At 54.2% G+C, this 24,793-nt stretch overlaps 1 protein-coding gene across 4 annotated transcripts; it reads left to right on the top strand.

The window, feature by feature from the left end:
- The first annotated feature begins 677 nt into the window (after positions 1 to 677).
- Positions 678 to 24,497, top strand: EML2 (EMAP like 2). Of its 4 annotated transcripts, XM_045845124.1 has the most exons (22): positions 679 to 819; positions 3,267 to 3,485; positions 3,586 to 3,709; positions 3,897 to 4,004; positions 5,854 to 5,882; positions 6,083 to 6,215; positions 9,886 to 10,035; positions 10,541 to 10,610; positions 10,716 to 10,826; positions 11,784 to 11,879; positions 12,755 to 12,889; positions 13,651 to 13,750; positions 14,891 to 15,045; positions 15,174 to 15,299; positions 16,866 to 16,997; positions 19,229 to 19,296; positions 19,570 to 19,658; positions 19,832 to 19,929; positions 20,436 to 20,523; positions 20,913 to 21,008; positions 21,950 to 22,080; positions 24,057 to 24,497. In XM_045845124.1, exons 1-22 carry the CDS (start codon positions 753 to 755, stop codon positions 24,180 to 24,182), a joined length of 2,451 nt encoding a protein of 816 aa, XP_045701080.1. In that variant the 5' UTR covers positions 679 to 752; the 3' UTR covers positions 24,183 to 24,497. The 4 variants fall into 4 exon arrangements, 3 of the variants coding, with proteins under 3 accessions (XP_045701080.1, XP_045701081.1, XP_045701083.1); XR_006786450.1 differs by lacking the exons at positions 19,832 to 19,929; positions 24,057 to 24,497 and having other exon boundaries at positions 678 to 819; positions 21,950 to 21,995; XM_045845125.1 differs by lacking the exons at positions 679 to 819; positions 3,267 to 3,485; positions 3,586 to 3,709; positions 3,897 to 4,004 and adding an exon at positions 5,194 to 5,339.
- Positions 24,498 to 24,793: the final 296 nt, after the last annotated feature.

Here is a 24,793-nt window from a genome sequence, read left to right as displayed (position 1 = left end):
TCTGGGGGAAGTGTTTCAGCCCCCGGTTGCTTAAGGGTCGGTGCCAGAGGCTCTGGGGGTGGGAATAGAATGCTGTCTCCCCCAGGATCTTGGGGGTGGAGTTAAGACCCCTGGGGGCGGGTCTAGATCTAATAAACAAGGGCTCTAGGAACTGAGCTAGAATAAGAGTTCCAGGGCGGAGCTAGTGGATTTCTGGATGGATTTAAGATACTAGGGTCGAGTTCTAGTCTTGCAAGGGGGCTTTCGGAAAATCCAATAAAATATTGGGGAGAACGTTTTGGGGATTTGGGAGTGTCTTCCTCCTCCTCTTCCTCTCGGAGTCGGGGCTAAGCTTAAGGCTGCAAAGCAGGGAGGGCCCTGCCCCTTCCAATCTTTCTGTGTGCCTATTGGCGGAGGGGCCTGCGCGACAGGCTCTCATTGGTCCTGAACAGGCAAGGTGGGGGTCTAGAGAGAATTCGCGGTGATTGTGGGCGGGATCACACTGTACCGGGGAATCTCAGCCCGACCAATCCCGGCCCGAGGACTGTGTCGGGGTGGGGGGGCGCCTTGCAGGGGGTGTCCCTACTCCCCCCTTTCGAGCATTCTGAGAGATGACCCCGGTGCCAGGCCCGGCGCCGGCCGCCTGATGCCAGGCGGGCTGAGCTGGGGATGCTGGAACGGAGGGTGTTGCTATGGCAACGGGAGGCAGGGCCTGGGGGGGGGACCGGGCCCGGGCTGGGGCCGGGGGTGCCGGCGGTGGCTGTGGCGGGGCGATGGCGGAGCGTGGCCCGGCCTTCTGTGGCCTCTACGACACGTCCTCGCTGCTTCAGTACTGCAACGGTGAGACCCCTTCACACTTCCGACCCATCTCCTCCTGCCCCCACCTCCTGCTTCCAAGTCCCCATCCTCGCCCCTTGCTGAAGATCTCCGTTTCTCCCCCAGAAGGACCCTGACCCCAGAGCAAGGTCCCTGGTCCCCAAAGCTCTGATCCCAGTCCCCCACCCGCTTCCATCCTCCTCCTCTCCCCAGGGGTGTTGAAGAGTAGAAGGCCTGGAGGTCTGGAAGTCTGTCCTCCAACCCCTTCTCAATCCTTTGGGACCCTTCCCCCTTCTCCCTGGCAGAAGGACAGACAGATTAGGGGGACGGTGGGATTTGGTGTTGGCTTGAGGACTGGGTGTGGGACGCGTAGAGATGGGAGGACTTTGCCTCTGCTCCCCCCCCCCCCCCGCCAAATCCTTAGGCCCCGCCCCTCCCATCCATCAGGACGCACTTCTCCCTAGACAAATGAGTGTGACACCAGGAGGACCATGGTGGAAGGCAGGCCCAGATGAGGGCAGCTGGAGGCAGAGGAGAGGGGAGATGGGAGGAGACATGGGAAGTGGGTGCTGGTCTCTGGGTAAAAGTAGGGGAATGGTCTGGAGAGATCAGGACTTGAGTCATGGTGGTGGCGGGGGCGGGTGCGGGGGAGGGTGCAGGCCAAGGCCCTAGAATACTGCTGGCCTATCTGGGTGGGGGCTGAAGGGCCAACGTGAAGCCTCTTCCATTCCACTCAGCAGGCCCTAAAAAGTGACCCTCTCCCTGTTTAGAGGCTCACACACCCCAGCAGCAGGGACCACTGGACGGCAGAGGACCAGCGTGCTTGTTCGTTTTTGTCCTTCTCTACCCTCTGAGAGGCAGGGTGCCTAGGCCTGGGTCTGGTACGTTTTCTGCTGCTGAAAGGCTGTGTGTCCATGTTCAAGTAACTTCAGCGCTCTAGGCCTCAGTCCCCTTCCTCCCCCCTTCTCTTAAAATGGGTGTAACAGTACAGCGACTAGATTGCCGGGAGCGTTAGGTACCATGAAAATGAAACATGCTATGAAGCGTTTGCTTGAACTGTGCCTGCCACATGGAAGCCCACTCTAGCAGATCTCATGTTTTTGGTAGTATTATTAATGGCAGGTAAGAGAGGGGACACAACGTTGTGATTGGGCCCTCCTGCCCCTCACCTATTGGCTTGTGATCCTTGGAGAGTTTCTGCACATTCTTTCAAACCTTCGTCCTTAGTTTCACTCCTTTGTACATGTGATGCCAGCGGACCCCGAGATTCTCTCCTCTTGAGTTCCAAGCTCCGACAGCTATCTCCCTCCGACCTTGGGAGGCCCCCACCTTCCTCTGCAGGTCCAGGCACAGGACCAGAGGCTCTGGGTGGGGGGAGGGGGCCGGCAGGGCGGGCGAGGCCCGGCCAGCGATTGGGCAGCGCGGGAGGGAGGGGTGGGACCCAAGGCTGCACTGCGGAGCCCAGCGGACGGGCGGGGCCGCCTACTGCTGCGGGATGGCCGGTGCGACCTCCACGCCCTGTCCCTGTTAATGCTACCACCTTTAAATCCACCCGGCCGGGAGCCAGGGCTTCCTCGATTGTTGCCAGCAATGAGTCTTGGTATGAGCGGTCTGGGGAAAGAAGGGGAAAGGGAGAACCACCTCTGTCCTCCGCTCCCCCCACCCGCCCCCATTTCGGGGAAATGGGAGGGAGGGGCAATGGAGGAGTTATTTGGTTGCGTCCAGGGGCTGGAAGGAGAGGGAGAGACGCATCGGGGGCATGGGGTACAGAAGCGAAATAAAGAAAGAGAAGAGAGGAGAGAAGCTTCGACCGAAGAAGAGAGTTTGTGTGTCTGATCCCCGCATCTTCCTTCTTTGGTCTCCTGGGTCTGCGATGCGCTACCTGCAACCCTCCTGTCTGCCGCCAGGGGCCGCAGAAACTCTGCCCTTGCAGCAGGCTCTAGGGTCGAACCGTTGGCGGGGAGGGAATGGGAAGAGGAGGGATCAGGCATGGCCTTTTTGGCTTGGAAAAAAATCTTAGAAACAGAGAGGGAACTTATAGTACCCGCGATAAGTATTGAGAGTCATCAGAGATCAATTCTAAAATGTTCGTGTCACTAGGAATAAGTTGATGTCTTTACAATGTTGATATCACTCATAAATACTTAGCATCTTAGTCATAGAATCTTAAAACTAGAGTCGTGAGGCTCTTGATTCTAAGACTCTTAGAAGAGAGGAAGGGACTTCCCTAAGGTCACACCTCCAGCGTGCTGAGCAGAGACCAGTGTGAAGGCAAGGAGGAGAGCCGCGGGGGATTTCCTTCCCCCTCGGAGCCCGCTTCTTCTTGGCCCATCTCCAAGCGTCCCCAGCCCCAGGTTGTGGGAGAGGAAGGGGCGTGGCTGCCCCCGGCTTAGCCGCGGGAAGGCTGGAGGGACTACTCAGGCTCTGGAGTTCCTGGTGGTCCCTACAGCCAGCTCTCCCCCGCGTTCTAGATGACAATTTGTCGGGCACGAGCGGCATGGAGGTGGACGACCGCGTGTCGGCGCTGGAGCAGCGGCTGCAGCTGCAGGAAGACGAGCTGGCGGTCCTAAAGGCGGCGCTGGCGGACGCGCTGCGACGCCTACGGGCATGCGAAGAGCAGGGCGCTGCGCTGCGCGCGCGGGGCACCCCCAAGGGCCGGGCACCTCCGCGTCTAGGCACCACAGCCTCGGGTATCTTCGCTAGACTGGAGGGGATGGGATGGGGAGGGGCCGGGGCTCGGGCGTCACTCACCTGCTTCTGTTCTCTAACCCCATTTCTCTCTCTCTCTAGTGTGTCAGCTCTTGAAAGGCCTTCCCACTAGAACGCCCCTCAATGGCTCAGGGCCCCCGCGACGCGTGGGCGGCTATGCCACCTCCCCATCCTCCCCCAAGAAGGAGGCAAACTCCGGGCGCAGGTAAGGCACTGAGGCTGGGATCCCCAGCTTTCTCCAAGACCTTGTGGGAAACAGAGACAGTTTGTATGGAGACGGACGGACTCTTGTGCCCGAATTCCAGCAGTGAAAGGTGCCGAGAGGTTCTCGTCCCCTTCAGTCGCCTGCTGGCCTTGCAGGCTCCGCTCCTAACGGCATGATCTCTCTTCAGCAGCTCCCGCCGCTACTTGTCACCAGAGCGCCTCGCCTCGGTGCGCCGCGAGGATCCCCGCAGCCGCACCACATCCTCTAGCAGCAATTGTAGCGCCAAAAAGGAAGGGTAAGTGTGGGAGGCGGAGTCATGGCACAGACTCCGTGGGGCCAAGACCTCGGATAAGCATCGAAAGCGATGGGGAATTTACGGTGATGCCCGGGGCACGAGGTGGTAACTTAGAGCGAGGTCATCTAGTTCAGAATACGGGGAGAGTCCCGGAAGTTTGGAGGGACCAATCTTGAGATAGTTTGGTCTAAGTGGCCGGAAGCCAAAAGGCAGAGCTAACATTAAGGGGCGTGGTCAAGGCCTTAAGAGTCTGAATTAGAATAAAGGAGGCGTGGATAGTCAGGGTCTCGTGGGTGAGCCAGAGGAGAGGTCACTGAGGAGCCAGCTTTGTGGGCATAGCTAATTATTGTAAAGGAAAGTTCCCCTTGAGTCTCAGAGATGGGACCAAGGGCAGAAGCCTCAGGAAGTTTCTGCAGGGAAGCAGGTATTCAGAGGGAGAACGTGATTGGAATTTGAGGGCGTGGCCAGAATATTAACCTGGACTGAAGCAGAACCTGGGGCAGGGGTCACCGGGAGCTGCGGCCATGTGGGGGCGTGCCAGACACGAGGAACCGGGAGGGGCCAGGCAGAAATGGGCGTGGCCGTAGGTGGGTGAGATCTAAGCTTAGGAGAAGGAGGGATCACGTGTCAGTGATCGTAGTCAGAATGCGGGCCAGGACCTTAGGCAGGGAGGATGGTCGGGGGGAGCAGTCAATTGGTACAGCTGACAGTCAACTCAGCATCAGGATCTGTCAAGTGGGTATGATCGAATGTTAGGTGTGGCCAACTCCCAGAGGCGGAGCCATACCGATAACCGGGCGGAGTCCGTGACGTAGTGGGCGTGGCCAGAGTCTAGGAGCCAGAGTTAAGGAAGGACCATGGTTAAAATCTACACATTTCAACCCCATTCAAATAATAGCAAACACGTACATAGCCCTGTACAGGCACTACTCCAGGCTTTACATGAGTTAAACAATTTAATCCTCGCAACTACCCTGGAAATTAGGAACTCTTAATTATGCCTATTTTGAAAACAAGGAAATTGAGGCAGAGGCTGGGCAACACAATGCCAGGAAGTGGCAGGGCTGGGGTGTGAATTCAGGCAGACACGCCCCCGAGCGCCTGTTCTCAAACAACACTCTCCCCTACTTCCGTAAAAGAGCCCGGTATCAGGACCCCACAGCCCGGGACCTGAGACCCAGTGTGACCCGCCAGTTCCCCGGGTCAGCCGCGGAGGGCGGGGCAGGGCGCGGCGGCGCGGGCACCTCCCAGGGCCGGAAGCGGCGGGGCCGGTCACGGCTCCACCCCCGGTCCCGAAACTCCGCCAGCCGCCGCCATGAGTAGCTTTGGAGCTGGGTGAGACCCTCGCAGACCCCCTCCTATCTGCACTCCCGAGGCCTGGATCCCAGGTCTACCCCATTGCCAGGGACCCAGGCCCGCGAGCATCATCCCTTTTTGCCGAAGAAGGGAACATGGGGACACGCCCCTTTCCTTAAACCTTCACTGCTTTCCCTACTGCTTGAAGTTTGGGGCGCCGTGGGAGTGGGGGTGGGGAGCGTTGGGAAAGTCGTGCTGTTTAGGAGGGAGGGGGGTCCCTGGTGACTCCCCTCTTCCAGGATCTCGTCCCCGCCACCTCGTGCTGTGTGATCTTTGGCGATCACTGCCTCTCTGGGCCTGTGTCTTAGGCTCTGCAAGATCAACCGAGCAAAGCACACGGCCTGCAGAGAGGCAGTGCTCCGCTCCTTACGCGGCCCCCCTTGTTCATCAGAGACCTCCGGGGGAGCGGCAGGGTGGAGGAGTGGTGTCTCCTCTTTTCAGACCTGCCCCTCTAATTAGGGTCCTTTCTCTCCCCCTTGTTCTGTCCTGACAGCAAAACCAAAGAAGTTATCTTCAGCATGGGTAAGTGGGAGAGGGGGAGGGGCTTGGTTGGGGGCTTGCTGGGATGAGAGTCCAGGAGCCAAAGGTCAGGGGAACCTGCTGCTAGGCTTTTGCCCCTCTGGTCTGTTTCCCCACTTATTTTTGTTTAGAGTAAAGCCTGGATGGGAGAGGAAGTAGGGATGGGGGCCGGTGTCAGCGTCTGACCTCTGGGGTTGTCATAGCAGAGGAGGGCTCTGTGAAAATGTTCCTGAGGGGCCGGCCGGTGCCCATGCTGATCCCGGACGAGCTGGCGCCCACCTACAGCCTGGACACGCGCTCGGAGCTGCCTTCCTGCAGACTCAAGCTGGACTGGGTGTATCCTTTTGCTTTAATCCCTACCTCCCACCCCCACACCCCATCCCCCAGCCAGGAGGTGGCAAAAGTCCTTCTGGTGTGAGACTCTGGCACATGGAAGCATCTTTGTCCTGGAGATGGGACTTCCCAGACCCCTGTGGCAGGAGGGGTCGGGATGACCCTGGAGTCAGGAGAGAGCACAGGAAGGCTGGTTAACTGAAATGACCTTTTATGAGTCATTAAAGCAGCAAATGTTTGCTGGGTGCCTTCCATATGTCAGACTCTTCTGTTTGCAAGCTGGTTCACGGAATCCACCTTTTAAAGCTGGTGGGGACACCAGCAAACATTTGCTGATGATATAACACAGAAGCTGCTGGTTAGATAAACAAGATGATTTCAGCTAGCAGTAAATGCTGGGAATACAGTAACCTGAGCTCATGTGAGGGGAGTAACTGGGTTTCTCTGAGGAGGGGGCATTTGGGCTGTGACTGGAACAATTAGGAGCTAGCATAGGAAGAACTAGAATGTTCCAAACAGAGGCCTCAGCAGGTACAAGGGCTCTGTGGCCAGAGTGAGCTTGGCCTACTTGAGAAACAGAAGAAATTGGTGATGGTTAAGGATCTTGTCTTTGGAGCCCGGCAGAAATGGGTTAAAACCCCAGACTAGCCTCTGGCTGCCTGTGTGACCTTGGACAAGTCACCTTGCTTCTCTGTGCTTCAGTTGCTTCCTCTGAAAAATGGGTTTCATGACCTTGGATCCACAGGGCTGTGAAACAATGTGTAGAGGTGCTCAGCACTAATATGTACCCCATAACCAGGGATTCATAAAATAACCAATCATTATTGAGCACTTACTATATGCCAGGCACCATTCTAAGTTCTTTGATGTGTAAATATGTTGAATAATACGATCCTTCTCTTCTGTAGAATTGAGAATGCATTTTTATAACCAGTGGCCTCTGAGAACTCTGAGGCCTGCAGGTCAGGAATTATTACCCCCATTTCCCAGATGAAGAAACCGAGGCGGAGAGAGGGGACTGAGCCCTGTCCTAGGGAGTCAGAGCAGATCTGAGTCAAGAACTGACTCTAGATCCCAAAGTTTTTCCCAAAAGCCCGTGGGGTCTTGGGATCGGCGTCCTTGGGACCCAGTGCTTGTCTTCTCTTGGCCTGGGTTTCTGCTCCAGAGGGGGCGGGGATATTGGAGCCCAGAGTGTCCTTGAGGCAGCCAGAAATAAAGGAATCAAGGAATACCAAGCTTTCATGCCTGGGTGGACTAGATAGCGTCAGAGGAGAGGCAACTGAGACGGCAGAGGGTAGTATGGGTCTCATTTCCCCTCTCAGAAGCAACTGTAGTGTGGGGCAGCTTCTGTGGGGCTGGCATACCCATGTTGACATTCATTCAGTAAGTCTCTTCTGAACATTTTCTAGGGACCCGGTAGTCACTATGACAGTGTCTGCCTGCCCTGCTGGGCTCACAGTCCAGTGAGGGGACAGACTCCTTGACAGTGACAACTCAGAATGGGCAAAGCTGGCCTGGGGGAACCTGGAGAGGGCAGCTGCCCCAGTCTGGGGGTCAGGGAGGGCTTCTCAGAGGAGGAGTTACAGAAGTGAACAAAACAGCCCTGGAACTCAGACTCATGGGGGAGTAGGGACACCTAACAGGTAAACCAGATCATTACTAAGTGGGGTAAGCCCAGTACAGGCGGTAAGCCCGAGGGCAGAGCTGAGGAGGAGATAGCTAAGAAGGGTAGCAAGTAAAATGTACTAGGTAAAGGGCCCTGGCTGGTGTGGCTCAATGGACTGAGCGCCAGCCTGCGAACCAAAGGGTTGCTGGTTCAATTCCCAGTCAGGACACATGCCTGGGTTGTGGGCCAGGACCCCAGTAGGGGGTGTGTGAGGGGCAATCACACATTGATGTTTCTTTCCCTCTCTTCCTCCTTTTCTCTGAAAATAAATAAAAATCTTTAAAGAAAAATGAACTATAGGCAAAGGGAAACTTAGTGCCAAGGCCTGGGGTGGTGGCACTGATTTCGGCATTTTGAGGAATTCCAAAAACGGAGAGCAGTGGAGCCGGGGAAGGGCCAAGAGGCCAGAAGGAAGAGCTTGGGCTTTCCCAAGGAGGACTGGGGAGCCAAAGAAAGTTCTGGACAGGGGGCCGTCAGTCATTCCTTCAGCAGATATTTGTACAGGGGTGGGCAAAAGTAGATTTATAGTTGTGAGTATGCAAAACACAGTTTATTCTTGTATTATTATTTATTAACTAATTGTTATATTTTAATTATTATTACTAACCTACTTTTGCCCGCCCTGGTGTGTCAGCTGTGTATCAGGCCCTGATCTGGGCACGGGGGAGACTGCAGTGAACACACGGGAAAAACAGCCCTGAGCTCGTGCAATAGATGCTGGCGGAGGAGAGAGACCAGTTAGGTAGCACATGGGACGCTGATACGAAGACTGCAGACAGGAAGGGGGAAGGCGACAGCAGAAGTGAGAAGGCATGAGTGTGCAGTTTCGAACAGCGTGGGCCGGAAGGCCTCCCCGAGGAGCTGACTGTGGAGCGGAGAGCTGCGGGAAGTGAGGGAGCCATGGCGAGATGACGGGGAGGAGTACCCCGGGGCTAGAACAGCAGGTACAGAGCCCCTGAGGTTCGAACAGGGAGGCAGCTCCTGCCCCTGGAGCTGAGTAGGTATGAGGGGGATGAGGAGGCAGGGGCCAGATCAATGGGTCAGGCAGTCCTCGTGCTTGGGCTTTCATAAGGATTTGGACTCCGAGTGAGATGGCACCCTTGGGAAGCTTCTGAGAAGAGGAGGGATGTGAGCAGAGTTAGCGTTAATGGCTTTAACGGCATCCCTCTGGGGCAGAGGAGTGGGCCGGAGGTTGTATTAGCTTCCCAGGGCTGCAGTAATAAATTACGGCAAACTTGGTGGCTGAAACCAACAGAAAAAATCTCGCACGGTTCTGGAGGCAAATCCCACATCAAGGAGTCAGCAGGCCCATGCTTTTTCCTGAGGCTCTGGGGAGAATTTGCTCTGTGTCTGTCTCCTCGCTGCTGGTGGCTGTGACAACCCTGAGAGGTCTTTTGCTTGTAGCTACAACACTCCAATCTCTCTCTCTTTTAAAATCCTCACCCACAGATATGTTTTCATTAATTTTAGAGACAGGGAGAGGGAGAGAGAGAAAGAGAAACATTGATATGAGGGAGAAATATCGATCAATTGCCTCCTACATGTGCCCCAACCAGGGACTGAACCCGCAACCTGGGTATGTGCCTTCACCGGGAATTAAACCCTCAGCCTTTTGGTGTACTGGGATGATGCTCTAACCAATTGAGCCACCTGGCCAGGGCTCCGATCTCTTACTTCACGCGGCCTTTTCCACCCCTGGGTCTGAGTCTTCTCTCTGTGTGCTATAAGGACACTTGTCATAGGATTTGGGGCTCACTGTGATAATCCAGATGACCTCATTTTAAGATCCTCAATTATTAATCTCCTTTTCCAGTTAAGGTCACATTCACAGGTGCTGGGGGTTCATATTTTGGTGGACACAATTTTGGGGGCACACCGTCACTCGGGCCCCCACAGGGGTAAGCTTGAAGGCAAGAACACCTAGCTCCAGGTGCCTTGTTGAGTTCTGTAGTTGGTCAGCTCGGGCAAGGCCGCACAGGCTCCTTAACCAGCCCTGGGCGTCTCCAGCTACGGCTACCGCGGCCGAGACTGCCGCGCCAACCTTTACCTGCTGCCCACAGGGGAGATCGTGTACTTCGTGGCCTCTGTGGCCGTGTTGTACAGCGTGGAGGAACAGAGGCAGCGGCACTACCTGGGGCACAACGATGACATTAAATGGTGAGGCCTGGGAGGGAGCCTGGAGTGAGGTGAGGTCCCGCGTAGTACAGGATGGGGGGTGGGTGGGGCCAGGCCTTCACTGGCCTGCAGGCTGAATTCAGAGGGGCAAATGTGTATTGTTCATATTTTAGACGTCAGTGAATTCACTCAAATGCCTGGATTTTTCACTTCTTTTGAAAACTTCTAGCTGGTACCTCAGAGAGTCCCACAGTGTGTGGGACCACGTGGTGGCAGCCCCTGAAGTGAGTGCCCTCTCCTGGCCATTTGTGGTACAGGCCTGGGGGCACTTCAATTAGAGACCCCAGGCCTAAGTGTTGCTTCTGAGCTGGGGTACCTTCTGGGAACTGCTTTACTGCCAAAAGACGAAATAACTGTTTACGGACTAACTCAGTCAACCAACTTGTGGAATGGATAACCAGCCATCGTGACTGTGCCATGCTGTAGGAGGGGTCCTGGGTCCCCTCGCTCCCACTGAGCCCTGTCCATCTGTCCTCTCTCTCCTCAGCCTGGCTGTCCACCCTGATATGGTCACCATTGCCACTGGACAGGTGGCTGGCACCACTAAGGAAGGGAAGGTAACAAACAGAGCAAAAGGGCAGGACCAGGACACTGGAGCTGGGTCTTGGGAGGGCTGCAGGCAGCTTGGCCCCCCAGGTAACAGGCCTCTCCCTGTCCTGTAGCCACTGCCACCCCACGTGCGCATCTGGGACTCAGTTTCCCTCTCCACCTTACACGTGCTGGGCCTGGGGGTGTTTGACAGAGCTGTGTGCTGTGTGGGCTTCTCCAAATCGGTAAGTCTTGCTCCGACTCTCACCTCCAGAATCAGGAACCAGCACAGTGCCTTCCTACCCACCCCTTCCAAGATGGGGCCACGCCCTTATTGTGACATCACAGGTATAGGCCATGCCCAGGCTCCGTGCAGGGCACCCGTCTCTGTGACATCACAGGCCTGCTCTGTTAGCCTTTGTGAGGGGGACCCGCAAGTCCTCAGGGACCCCTTGTAGATCCATTAGTGCTCCAAGTGTCTTTATCCTTTGGGCGTGTTCAGCCCAGTGTCCAGGGCGGTGGGGCTCATGGTACCTAGATGGGCATCGGTAGGACTGGGCGAGATAAGTGAAGGAATTGCGAGTAAGCCTTTAGGAATTTGGAGAGCTATTTGACATTTCCACACATCCAACTACAGTGGGTGTTTTTTAAACCATATTTTACATTTTTATCATTACCAAAGTGTTGGTCTGCAATGGATTGGGGAATGGAAAACAACCGGTCCTCCCACAGGTAATTAAGAAGTCCTGGACTGGGAGGAAAAAAGCTGTTTTGTTGCCAAAGTGTGTGTATGTATGTGTGTGAAAACCCTGCAAAAGCAGAATCAATCTGTGCTTAACTAAAGGTACAAAAAGACACTTTACCAGCTTTATTAATTGGTTAATTTGGTAGACATTAAAGTCGCTCCACAAGAAAATGGAGATTAGCTAGTCTCAGGAGGAGCGCCGGGCTGTGTGATGACTGCTGAGAACTGTGACTGAGGGGACATTACGTTGACTTCTCAGGGATCAGGCATTCCAGAAGGAAAATTATGAAAGTCTTTTAAACGTGTGCATGGCCGCCAGATGGGGAGTGGATTTTCATGCATTTCCTGTGCCATGGGCCAGAGCCCTTGAGGATCTGAAAACAGGCCTGAGTGGCAAATGCCCCAGCAGGCAAAGTGTTGGGGGGTGGACCCTGACCCTCTGGCCCCTGTCTCCTAGAATGGCGGCAACCTGCTCTGCGCAGTGGACGAATCCAATGATCACATGCTCTCCGTGTGGGACTGGGCCAAGGAGGCCAAGGTGGTAGACAGCAAGGTGGGTCCCCGCTCTCATCCCGTGGGTGTCCTTAGGGTGCCCCAGTGGGACTGGCAGGATCTCAGTGGTTTGGAGTCTGGTGTCAGGTAGACTCACGTTCAAGTCCTGGCTTTGCCATTTGCTGGCTGTGTGACTTTGGGCTTACCCTCTCAGAGCCTCAGTTGCTTCTGTAAAATGAGGATAATGGGAGCATCTTCCTTATAGGGCTTCAGCTTTGAAGTTGGAATATGGGGTGGGTGGACTGGGCGCTACAGGAGGGTTGGCTGCTCACTGTACAGCCCTGCGATGTCCAGGACTGACCTTGACTCCATCCCTGGGCAGAGGCCTGTTTTGCTGATGAGTTACCCGAGGCGAGAACTTACCCGAGGTCACACACCCCTTTCTGGGCTCGAGGAAGGAGACCTGGGTTCTGGATTGGAGCCCGTGGTTTGAGGAAGGAGAAATGGTTGAAAGGCTGAGCTCTGGAGTCAGACGCATGTGAGCTGACTCTGACCGTGACGCTTACCTGGCTGTGTGGCCTTAGGCCAGCAGCTTTACCTCTCTGAGCCTGACTTCTCTATCTGTAACTCAGAGTGGGGGGCGGGGCGGACACTAAGGAGCCCTTCCTCCTCTGGAGCTGTGGGGTTAAACATCGAGTGCTTAGCACAGATGCAGAACAGGGCTGTGCAAGTGTCTTGCTGTTATGTCAATGAAGACACAATGATGCTTCGCTGGTGGGCCCTGCCTCCTGCACTTCTGTTTGCTGGGATAAGAAAAAGACAGCTTGTGTGTGTGGTGCACAGCCCACACAGCTGTCTAGGGCAGTCCTGCGTGGGGTGGGTGTGGTGGCCCCGGTGGCGGGGAGGACCTCATTCAGATCTCCGCACTCCCCGAAGTGCTCCAACGAGGCTGTGCTGGTGGCCACCTTCCACCCGACGGACCCCACTGCGCTCATCACCTGCGGGAAATCCCACATCTACTTCTGGAGCCTGGAAGGGGGCAGTCTGAGCAAGCGGCAGGGCCTCTTTGAGGTGAGAGCCGGTGGAAGGGCAGGCAGGGACACCCAGGCAGACAGCAGGACACTCCAGAGGGTCCCCAGGGCCTCGGTTTCCTCATCCATACTGTGAGGATGGTCCCCCTTGACTCCCATGGTGTGAGGATTCGGTGGGGTGAAGAGTTTAGCAGCTCCTAGCAGATAGTTCATGTTCAGTAAGTGTGCGCTGCGGGTGTGGATGTTATGGGCAGACACAGAGAGAGACTGGCTGGCGGAGAGAAACGTGCAGCCAGAGACACCGAGTGTGAAGCAGAGGGCCTCGGAGAGAAGATCCTGGGGCTCTTCTGACAGGGCTCCCTGCCTTTGGTGGGAGTTGGGGCTTCACCCCAAAAAGAGAGACCCCGGAGATGAAAGAGATGCTGAGAAGAGGGTGGGACGGGGCTGGGGAGGGCCCTGGAGGCAGAGATGAGGATGGAGGGAGGGGGAGAAATGAGGGTCAGGGTCAGAGAGGAGAATCCAAGGGGAAGAGAGCGGGGAAACCAGGGACAGAGGGGAACAGAAGTCAGGGAAGGGAGAGTGAGCAGGAAGTGGGTCCGGGGAAGGAGACATGGTCAGAAACTCTCGGCAAGGTGAGCATTCCAGGCCGGTGGGCTGGGGCTGGGGGTGCGCCATGCGCAGGGCCTCAGGCGAAAGCACAGAGGGAGTGCCCCGGACCGCTTTCCTGGACGGTGCCTGAGCTCTGGGAGGCCGCCCGGTCTCAGTGGCCTCCTGACACCTTCCCCGTTTCCCCTGTCTTAGAAACACGAGAAACCGAAGTACATACTGTGTGTGACCTTTTTGGAGGGTGGCGATGTGGTCACCGGGGACTCTGGGGGGAACCTCTACGTCTGGGGGAAAGGTCAGTGCGCCCCACCCGTTTGGTCCCCAGCCCGGTCCTCCCTAACCCGCTTCGGCTGTGTTTCCTTCCTCTGACTCTGCTTGTGTGGAGTGTCTGGTAAAACAGGCGAAATCCTCGCTTACTCAACTCCAACACCCCCATCAAGGCTCTGCTCCAACATCCCGCCTCCACGAAATCCTTATTTGTTCCCCACCCTTGTCCTCGGCCAATCCCACGTTAGGGGTCAAGTTGGAGCTGTAAATGAATGGGTTACCCAGCTGTGGGTACGCAGATGGGTAGATGGAGAGGTGGTTTTTTCCAGAGCAGTGAATGAATGAACAGGGAGTGAGGGAATGAAGGTGTTGTTCTAGTCAATGAATGAAAGAACGAGTAAGTGAAGGGAAGACTTGAGTACATTAATGCTCTGTTCTCATTGATACTGAATGATTTGCTGAACAGATAACTAAAAATGAATGGTTGTCCCCATAATGGACAACTATGTTAATGAATAAATAGGTCTTTGCCAGGCAGTGAAGCTATAAAGTGATGAATGAATGAACGAATGAACGAATGGATGGTTATCTCAGCCAGTCGATCAGTATGTTATGAAGAGTGGATTGTTCTACAAAGTGGGTTGATTACTGAATGAATAAATGAGTTGATTGTCCTAACCAGTGGCTGGGCCCGGAGTAAATGTTAGTTAAATATTGTTGATTAAATGGGTTAACGAATGAATAAATAGATGGTTAGATCGACAGATGAGTGGATAGAAGGGCGAATGGGTAGATGGCACCGGGTGGAGGTCTGGCTGGAAGGACGGACTGATTGTGAATGGGTACTTGGGTGAAACAGGGTGGATGAATGGATGAGAGGTGGACTGACTGATGATGGAAGGATGGCGGGAAGTAAGGATGGACGGGTATGTGAGTGGCTGAGGACAGACCAGTAGACGGGTGAGCGGGTGGTGAGCGGGTGGTTAGGAAGACGTTGGTTCAGAGGGCTCATCGGCTGGATGGCAGGGTGTTTGAACAGACGAGTGGGTGGACGGAGGGGTGGAAGAAGGCGAGGTGGGTGAATGGCTGGATATAGTGTTGAGAGTGAGGTGCTTTCAGGGGTCAGTACAGGGGAAGCGTCCCCATGCTGACCCCAGCCTTCCCGAAGGTGGCAACCGCATCACACACGTGGTGGCCGGCGCCCATGATGGCGGCGTGTTTGGGCTCTGCGCCCTGCGGGACGGGACGCTGGTGTCCGGAGGCGGACGAGATCGGCGGGTGGTCCTCTGGGGCTCCGACTACAGCAAGCTGCAGGAGGTGGAGGTGAGAAGCCACCTCACCCGACTCAGGCTCCTACTGCTAGACCCTCCTCTCCGCACCTGTCCGTCCCAGCCCCACCCCTGTGTGTGTCCTGCACTCACCTGCCTGCCCCCTCCGCTTTTGCCCGCCAGGTTCCTGAGGACTTTGGCCCCGTGCGCACCGTGGCTGAGGGCCGGGGGGACATGCTGTATGTGGGGACCACCCGCAACTCCATCCTGCAGGGCTCTGTCCACACGGGCTTCTCGCTACTCGTCCAGGTGAGCTCTCTTCTGCACCTGCCCACCTCCCTGCCCCACCATCTGCTCCCTTTCTGGTTTTTCCTCACCTCCCTGCCCAATCCCTTTTCCTCTGGCCTGGGAGACACCACTTACCGTCCCTTCACCTGCTTCTGCTCCATAACCCCTCCCCTGACCTGGGGCCCCTCCCAGAACTCCCCACGATCCAATAATCGAGAGCAGAACTGCTAGCATGGCAGAAGATCCCCAGGACCCCGCTCCCCTTGTGCTGCCCCTCCTCTTCTTATCTGGGAGGTGTCCTTTTCTGTTGGAAGTGCCATGCATGGCAGGTTGTCACACACCTTGGGCCATGTACCTCCCAGGTCTACAGGTTCAGGGATCTGGGAGGACCCTCTGGAGTCAGCCTCTTTTTCTCCTTGCAGCTCAAATGACCACTCCTCCCTCCTGGTGTGCCAAAACCTGACCCCCACCTGCTTAACAGTCCCACCTTCTACAAGGTGGTGTGGTGTGGTCGTGAGGAATATGAACTCTGGAGGGCGATGCTCTGGGACCTAATAGCCCTGTCGCTCACTAGCTGTGTGACAGGAAGTAAGTGAGCAACCTCTCTGTGCCTCTGTGGAACGGGAGGACAACAGGGCCGACCTCACGGGGTTTTGTGCTGATTTTGTGAGTCCATTCATAAACAGCACCGAGAACGGTTGGTACCTGGCACTGGCACCGAGTCAATACTCCGAGTCTTGTCCAGATTGCTCCTTGTTCAGCGGCCCCCTTCCTCCACCCCTCCGGGCGGTTTTCCCTCGACAGGCTCGCTGGAGTCCATGCTACTGCATTGAGACCCTCCCCCCGACTCTGGCTCCAGTTCCCAGAGGAAGGAGGCGAAGAAAAACAAGGGCCAGAGGGATTTTCTAGGTGTCCCCAGAAGAGACCTTGGAGACCTCTGATAATATTATCAATATTTTATATGATTGACTACATTATTAATTAGATTAGTTATTAGCATTATTATACTGATACCAGTTATTACAGTTACATTACTGGTCAATGTGACTAATATTAATTAACAATATGCTAAGAGTCTGTGTTGTAAATAATAACAGTAGCCACCTCCACACTCTGTAAGTCCTTTGTACTAGCCTCATACTCCTCCCGCCCGTGGTTTCGGTGAGCATACCAATGCTATGATTGGCCCCATTTCACAGAGGATCAAACCGAGGCTCCAAGGAGAAATGCCCTGCCCAGGTGACTGTAAGAGAGAGCTGAAGTCAGACCCACCAGGCCAAGTCCATGGGACCCCACAGCCTTCTGGGTGGCAGCTGACTCCCAGAGCCCAGCTCCTACCCACCATGCTCTTGTCTCCCACCGCGGAAACTGGAAAGCAGAGAGGGGGACACATTTGCCTCAAGCCACACACTGGGCAGGGTCTGCCCTATCACAGCCTCCTTTGGACCCACTGGAAAAATGGTATCCCTGGGTTACCTGCGGGCAGGCATGTTGCTGGGCTGGTCCAGCACTTCCTTGTGGCATCGGGCTTGCACAGAAAGGCCCAGGATTTGCGGTTTCCAACCTGCCGTCTCCTGTTTCTGCCAGGGCCACGTGGAAGAGCTGTGGGGCCTGGCCGCACACCCCAGCCGGGCTCAGTTTGTGACGTGTGGGCAGGATAAGCTGGTGCATCTGTGGAGCGTGGAGTCCCACCAGCCTGTCTGGAGCAGGGCCATCGAGGTAAGGGCACGGGGGCCTCGCATGTCGTTCTAACCGAAGTGCTTGTGTCAGTGCGTTAGGCGGAAACCACACTCGGGCTGTCTGAGCTGAGGGGATTTGGTACTTCCTTACAAACCCAAACCCTTAAAAACTTGCCAGGAAGGGCTGGAGGGGAGGATCTTCAGCAGGAAGGACGCCCAGAACAACCCCGCAGAGCTGACCCCCAGGGGGAGCTGCTGCCCCTGCCAGGAGGGTGGGGAGTGAGGAACCACTGAGTTCAGGAAAACGTCATCACGGGGGCTGCAGTCTGGGAGCCAGGAAGCTGTGGTCACTGCAAGCGTGGGCTGCAGAGCTACACTGTCCAACACATGTGGCTATTCAAACTTAAATTAACTTTGAAATGTACATAGTATTAAAAATTCATTTTTGGGTGACACTAGCTACATTTCAAACATGTGGCTAGTGGCTACCATGTTGGAAAGTACAAATCTCTGTCACTGCCAAAGGTTCTGTCAATCTGTTGTCCTAGAGCACAGGTGGCAAACACAAGGCCCGCGGGCCAAATCCGGCTTTCCACCTTGTTTTATCCGGCCTGGCACCTTGTTTCTCCCCGGCAGCAGCGCTGAGCTCTCGCTGAATTGTTAAGGAGCAGTTACATTTATACAGTCCTAAAATGACATTCGGCCTTTTGAAGGCAACAGTGAGGCTAATATAGCCCCTGGTGACAATGAGTTTGACACCCCTCTCCTATAGTGACCCAACTGTGGCTACATTAGCACTGGCCAAAAATGGATACTCTGTGCCCTTGCCTTTCAAAGCTGGTGACTACTCACTGGCATTGCAAACATCTTTGCTTTCACCACCCACTGGTCAGTGGAAGTGGTAAGAGCGGGGCTTCTGCCTTCTGCCTACTGGAACCCACAAAAGTGCCACCTATTATCGGACCCAAACCACAGCAGCACCATAGCTGCAAGGGATTCTGGGCAGTGCAGTTTTTAAGCTCCCCTGCATGTGCAGTATGGGGCCCTGGAAGGTCAATGCCTTTATATCCCCCATGCCACCCTTTAAGGCTGTGCTCCAGGCATCCAGGGTTACCTCTGATCCTGGAACACTCGATGCCCTTTGCACTTCTATGAATCTGGGATGGTGTGCCCTGGAAATTTTTAGGGCGTGTATAATAATCCTCATCCCAGCTGCCTAACTGAGCAGCTACTATATGGCAGGCCCCATGCTGAATACAGCAGTTCTCCAGCTTGCAGGGCATCCAAGTCACGTGGAAATTGTTAAAAACACAGAATTCCAAGTCCCAGCCACAGAATATTGATTCAGGGAGTCTGAATTGGGGACCACAAATCTGCAGTTTGGAATGTACTCCCCCTAGTTGTTCCAATTCAGGGCGTCTGTTGACTGTGCCTGGAGAAACTGGCTTAGCACTGCACACACATCATCTTTTTAACTTCACCCCCTCGAGCTCCACAGAGATAACAGACAGGCTCAGAAAGGTCAAATCACTCACCCATCATCACAGTGGAATTATAATTATAGCTGACCCTTACTGAGTGCATTCCATGGGCCATATTACTTCCCAACTGACCAGACTAAGGGCTTATAACAATCCTAGAAACAGGGGAATTTACTATAAGTCAGTGTACTTTTATGGAAAGTAAACTGGTATTATATATCAAAACTCTTTTCTTAAATGATATTTATTTATTTATTTATTTATTTATTTATTTTTAAAGAGAATAGAAGGGAGGGAGGAAGAGAGGGAGAGAAACATCAATGTGTGGTTGCCTGTGACATGCCCCCTACTGGGGACCTGCCCTGCAACCCAGACATGTGCCCTGACTAGGAATTGAACCGGTAACCCTTTGGTTCACAGGCTGACACTCAATCCACTGAGCCACACCAGCCAGGGCAGTATATCAAAACTCTCTATATAAATACCTTTTGTCCCAATAGTCTTATTCTAGAAAATTTCTTAAGTAAATCATGTTGGATGAGTGAAGCTGTGGGAATGTAGTACAGGAGTAAAAGAGAATCCAGAATCCGCAGTGACAGGAGGGATGTTCTGTGTCTGAGCTGCTTGTTAAGGAAGGTAGAATGGTTTCCAGCGTGTGTGAGGCAGTGGATTCCAGGAGGGCAGCAGAGTGGAGGGAGAGCCTCCTGCCTGCCTGAGAGTTGGCTCTGAGGCAGGGGGATGGCCAGATGGATGGGCAACCCTGCTCTGAACCTTGCTCTTCTCTCTCCAGGACCCCGCCCGCTCTGCCGGCTTCCACCCCAGCGGCTCTGTGCTTGCTGTGGGCACAGTGACTGGCAGGTAAAGCTGAACTGGGCATTTGGGGAGGGCTTCTCTGCTCTCCCCTCCCCTAAACTGTCCCTTGACCCCCTCACCCTTATTCCCTACTGCCCCTGAACCCACAGAGGACATTAATGAGGTACCAACTGTTTACCAAGACTTGATAGCCCAACATTCTTCTGGAGTCAGCCTCCCCCAAATTTCTTCCAGAGCCCCTCCCTCAGCCCCCAGATTGCTCCCTCCTGTCTGATCAGCTCACCGTTCCTCTTCCCCTCCCATGCCTCTTCCTTAAAGATGGCTGCTACTGGACACGGAGACTCATGACCTGGTGGCTATCCATACAGATGGCAATGAACAGATCTCAGTGGTCAGCTTCTCCCCAGGTGGGACCTGGGAGCTGAGGCTCAGAGTTACTGTGGGGGGCGGGGGAGTGCAGCCTGTGTGGTGGGGATGGAGCTTGGGACTGCTGAGGAGTCTGGGACAGTGGGGGGCTGAATCTGAGAGAGGAGGGGGCGGAGCCTGGGTGCCTCCTCATAGCCCCCTCCCCCTCCCCCAGACGGGGCGTACCTGGCCGTGGGCTCCCACGACAACTTGGTGTACGTGTACACGGTGGACCAGGGCGGCCGCAAGGTCAGCCGCCTGGGCAAGTGCTCGGTGAGTGGGCAGTGGCCCCAGCCCGTGCCGCCACCCCTGCTGGGGGTGTAGAATTAACCAATTTTCTACCTCAAGGGAGCACAGCTTCAACATCCACCAGACTCTCTACCCTGATCACCTGGAGTCTTAGCCCCGCCCACACATTTACCCCACCCTGTGTTTTAAGCCCGCCCCTTTGTGTAGCCCTGCCCCTGTATTCGAAGCCTGCCCCTCGTAGCCCCGCCCCTCACGTTCTAAGCACCCTCTGTGTAGCCCAGCAGCCCGTTGCTTTCGAAGCCCATTCCTGTGTCTAGCTCCGCCCACATGTTCTAAACTCCCCTTGTGTTTTAAGCCCTTTTTGTCTAGCCCCGCCCATGGTAGTCTGGCCCCGCCTCTACTCTCCCAAGCCCTGTGTATCTTTCTTCAGCCCCTTTGTGTTCTCGCTGTACCTCTGTATTTTGCCCACCATCCTTCCTTCTCTAATCCCGCCCTCTCTGGCTCTAACTCCACCTCTTCCCTTCTGGCAGGGCCACTCCAGTTTTATCACCCACCTGGATTGGGCCACGGACAGCAGCTGCTTTGTCACCAACTCTGGGGACTATGAGATTCTGTACTGTGAGTTCTTGCTTGCATGCTGTGGCCTGCATAGCCTTCCCTGAGTTCTGGGAAGGGAGGGGGGCACCGGCTTCTTCAAATCTCTCCCCCTGGGCTGCTGTATTTATTGGCCGTTCTGATTGGTTGTGTTCCTAGCTTCTGATTTCCTCTCTGGTAGACCCCACTTTTCACCAAGTCCTCCCCTTTCTGGTTTCTAAGCAGAAGGCCTTGCTCAGGTCTTGAGGTATCAGAACCTAGAATCCAGCCCCTACTGGCCAGTGCAGAGAGAGGGAATAAGCCCTGGGACCTTCACCTGCTGTCTCGGACCTCAGTGTCCGTCCTCTGTGAAGTGGAGGTATTAAGTCAATAGTTCTTTCAGCTCTGCACCCCTCCCCCACTCTCCACCCCAGGGGACCCGACCACTTGCAAGCAGATCACCAGTGCAGATGCCGTGAGGAACATGGACTGGGCCACGGCTACTTGTGTCCTCGGGTTCGGGGTGTTTGGTGAGTTCTGGAATGGGGAAGTTCCTGCTAAACACTGAAGCTCCAAGAAACACCCCTGTCTCGCGGTTTTCAGTCTCTTCCCGTTGGTTACCTGCAGAAAGGGAGACTCGCTCTTTTACACTCGTGGGCAGTGTTTGCGTGTGAGGAAAGGGCGGGATGAGGTGACTGCTGAGGTCTCTGGAACTCAAATGAAATAAGACCCGATGGTGGTGGCACCTGGTCCAGAGAGAATGATACTGCCCATGCCCCAGCCAGTCCTCTACTCAGGCATTCATGCAGTCAACACGTATTTCCTGAGCGCCTCTGTGCCCAGCCCTGGGCTGGTCAGGGCTGGGACACTGGTGACTACAGTGGCCCCAGCCTTGCTACCATGGCACCTATATTTTGGTGGGGGAGAGAGACCTGTCCCTGGACAACCCAAAGTAGACCGAGCAGGGACAAGGAAGCCCACAGGTGGTGTCTGGCCTCAGCCTGGAAAGGGATTCAGGTTGGGCTTCCTGGAGGAAGGGACATCCAAGCTGGAGGATGAGATATATTCCAGGGTGGTAAAAACGTCTCTCGGCAAAGGGAATGATGGCATGTACAGAAGCCCAGAGGTGACAAGAGCACGGCATTTGAAGAAATGCAAGAAAGCTAAATCATTGCAGAATTCCAGGAGAGCAACAATTAGGCTGAGGCTGGAGCAGTGAGGGGACCAGGCCAGGCAGGGCTTAGGGGTATCATAGTGAAAAGCCTGGGCTTTCTCCTGAGGCCACCAGGGAGCCACAAAGGGCTTTGAGCAGTGGGGCACAAGGTGTGATACGCATTTATAAAAGGTGCTGACTCCCGTCACTGGCTAGAGCCAGGCTGGGTGAGAGGAAGGCAGCAGGCGGGGGCCCGGGCCTGTTCTTCTTTGGGGGTCGCTAACATCTCACCACTACCACCTCCCATCTTGCCTACAGGCATCTGGTCTGAGGGAGCGGATGGCACTGACATCAACGCCGTGGCCCGCTCCCACGATGGGAAGTTGCTGGCTTCAGCTGATGACTTTGGCAAAGTCCACCTGTTTAGCTACCCCTGCTGTCAGCCTCGAGTGAGTCCCTCCAGGGGGAGGGGGCTGGCAGGGTGGACGTCATAAGCAGCAATGGGGGCAAGCTCTGGGCTTCCATTTCCCCATCTGTGCAAGGAGGGTAATGGGCTTGATCCAAGGGCCTTTACCTGAAGGTTGAATTTCAGAGTCTGAAGTGCCAAATCTCTGAGCATCTGCAAATCTGAGATCTTGGAGGGGGGGGGGTTAAGACTTTATTTATTTATTTTTAGAGAGAGGGGGGAGAAGGAGAAAGAGAGGGAAAGAAACATCAATGTGTGGTTGTCTCTTGAGCATCCTCTGTTGGGGACCTGGCTTGCAACCCAGGCATGTGCCCTGACTGGGAACCAAACCAGCAAACCCTTTGGTTTGGAGGCCTGCACTCAATCCACTAACCCACACCAGCCAGGACTGAGATATTTGATTCTTTTATCCTTATTAACTCAGTATTCACTGAGCACCTGTTCTGTGCCTGTGAACAGAGGATGCAGCAGTGAAACAAGCCAGATGGGGTCACTGACCTCACAGAGCTGCCATTCTAAGTGGCAGGTGGTTCCAAGTAGCTACAGGTCGAAGGTCTTTGGATCTGCAGCATCTGTGATTCTCTAGTAGGACAAGGGGCACAAAGTCCAAGGCCACAGGGTCAGACATGGAGGGAGAATAATTGAATGAGGTTTGGGGAGAGGCTGAGGCCTATTACACCCCACTTCCAGTGGGAAGCTGGTTCAGTGTAGCCAGACTTGCAAGGTTTTGGGTTTTTTTAAGATTCTAGTGCTTTTTAGAGAGACAGAGAAGGAGAAAGAGAGGGAGAGAAACATCAATATGTGAAAGAAACATCAATCATTGCCTCTCAAATGCCCCTAACTGGAGACCTGGCCCTGAATCCAGGCAAATGCTCTGACTAGGAATCGAACCTGCGATCCTTCAGTTCGCAGGCCAGCACTCACTCCACTGAGCCACAGCCCCAGGGCCAGACTTGCAAGGTCTTGAGAGAGGCTGGAAATCAAATTTTAATGTGAATTCCTTCGATTTGTAAATATCAGCAACTATTTTTCTAAAAACACTGATGAGTGTATTCAGCTCATCCACAGACCACCAGCAGATAACCTGTGTCCACTGTAAAACTGGGCGTTAATTTTACCAGTCTCTGGTTCTACAGAGGTGAAACTCGTTTTAACAATTCATTACAAAATTTGCATACATAAAGCCAGATCAAAGAGTGCTGTGATCTCTCCTGTCCTTATCACTGGTGATCAACTATGACCAAATTTGGCACACTTCTTTTTTCTTTCTCTTCTGTTCTTTTTTGTCGTTGTACTTAAAACAAAACCTACAAATGACCTTTTAGCTCCCCAAATTAACACTTGTATCTCGACAATAAAGGTAATGCTTACATATCCAAAAACTCCACAAATTAACGTTAATTTTTATGTGTTTTAATACCCAGTATATAATTCAAATTTCCCTGATTGTCCCCCAAAATAGCCTTCTACACTTGGTGTGTTTGAATCAAGCTCCAGGCATTGCATTTGTTTGTGTCACATTTTGTCATACAGAACAGCCTCCCTGACGTGCACACTCATTTGTTTCTTTTTTAAAAAAGATTTTATTTACTTACTTTTACAGAGAGGGGAAGGGAGGGAGAGAGGCAAAGAAACATCAATGTGTGAGAGATACATTGATCGGTTGCCTCTCACATTTCCCCAGTTGGAGACCTGGCCGGAAACCCAGGCATGTGCCCTGACTGGGAATCGAACCGGCAACCTTTCAGTTCCCAGGCACTCATCCACTGAACCACACCAGCCGGTGCTTTTTTTTTTTTTTTTTTTTTAATGTCATTGGCTTGTTGAAGAAATGAGATCCACTGCCCCGGCTCTAGAAGGAGGGGTTTATGAAGCAATAAAGAAGCGGGTGAGCTTGGGAAGACATGGAGTGGCATTGCCCGCTCTGACCTTTCACTTCCTTTTTTTTCCCCGGCACAGGCCCTCAGCCACAAATACGGCGGACACAGTAGCCACGTGACGAACGTGGCCTTCTTGTGGGATGACAGCATGGCCCTGAGCACAGGGGGCAAGGACACCAGCATACTGCAGTGGCGGGTGGTCTGAAGTGGGTTGGCGGGGGTCCCAGAGACGCAGGGCCAGGGTGGAGTCAGGTGGCAGGGTTGGAGTTCTATTTTCGGGAGATGTCTATTGCCGAGTAGAGTAATATATACCCAGATTATGTCTATAGCAGAGAGGGTTATAGGGGCGGAAGGCTGGGCTGACAGACAGAAGTCTCTATTTATCTGGGTGGGAGGAGGGGGTCACATTGTTTTGGGAGAGCCATTAGGATGTTTGGTTTGGGGTGTTTTTTTAAGTTTATTCTTTTATATCATCCACAAATAAAGATGTGCACTGAGGTGGAGTGTCGGGTTTGTGCAAGTAATGTGTCATAGATTGGGTGTGTCTGTAGGCGTTGTGTATAGGGCGGGGGTGGGGGGGCAGTGTGTTCGCGGATTACAGTGTTGGATGAGGGACCATTACTCGGAGGTCTTTATTGGCTGCAAGTGGCAGAAACCAAGCTTGCTCTAACTTAGGCCAAAAGAGAATTCAATTGGGCCTCCATTCAAACAAGTAAGTGCCTCTGGGCTTCAGGGCCACGGAACCGAGGATTTGAGAGCCAATAGGACACTCGCACCATTCCTTCTTACCTATGAGTCTGCATTTTTCTCCGGGAC

This window comes from Phyllostomus hastatus, unplaced genomic scaffold (genome assembly GCF_019186645.2).
Source record: "Phyllostomus hastatus isolate PE091 unplaced genomic scaffold, TTU_PhHast_1.1 phas_contig_468, whole genome shotgun sequence".
In the NCBI taxonomy this organism is placed as follows: Eukaryota; Metazoa; Chordata; class Mammalia; order Chiroptera; family Phyllostomidae; genus Phyllostomus; species Phyllostomus hastatus.
This window is presented reverse-complemented; position numbering and strand designations above follow the sequence as displayed.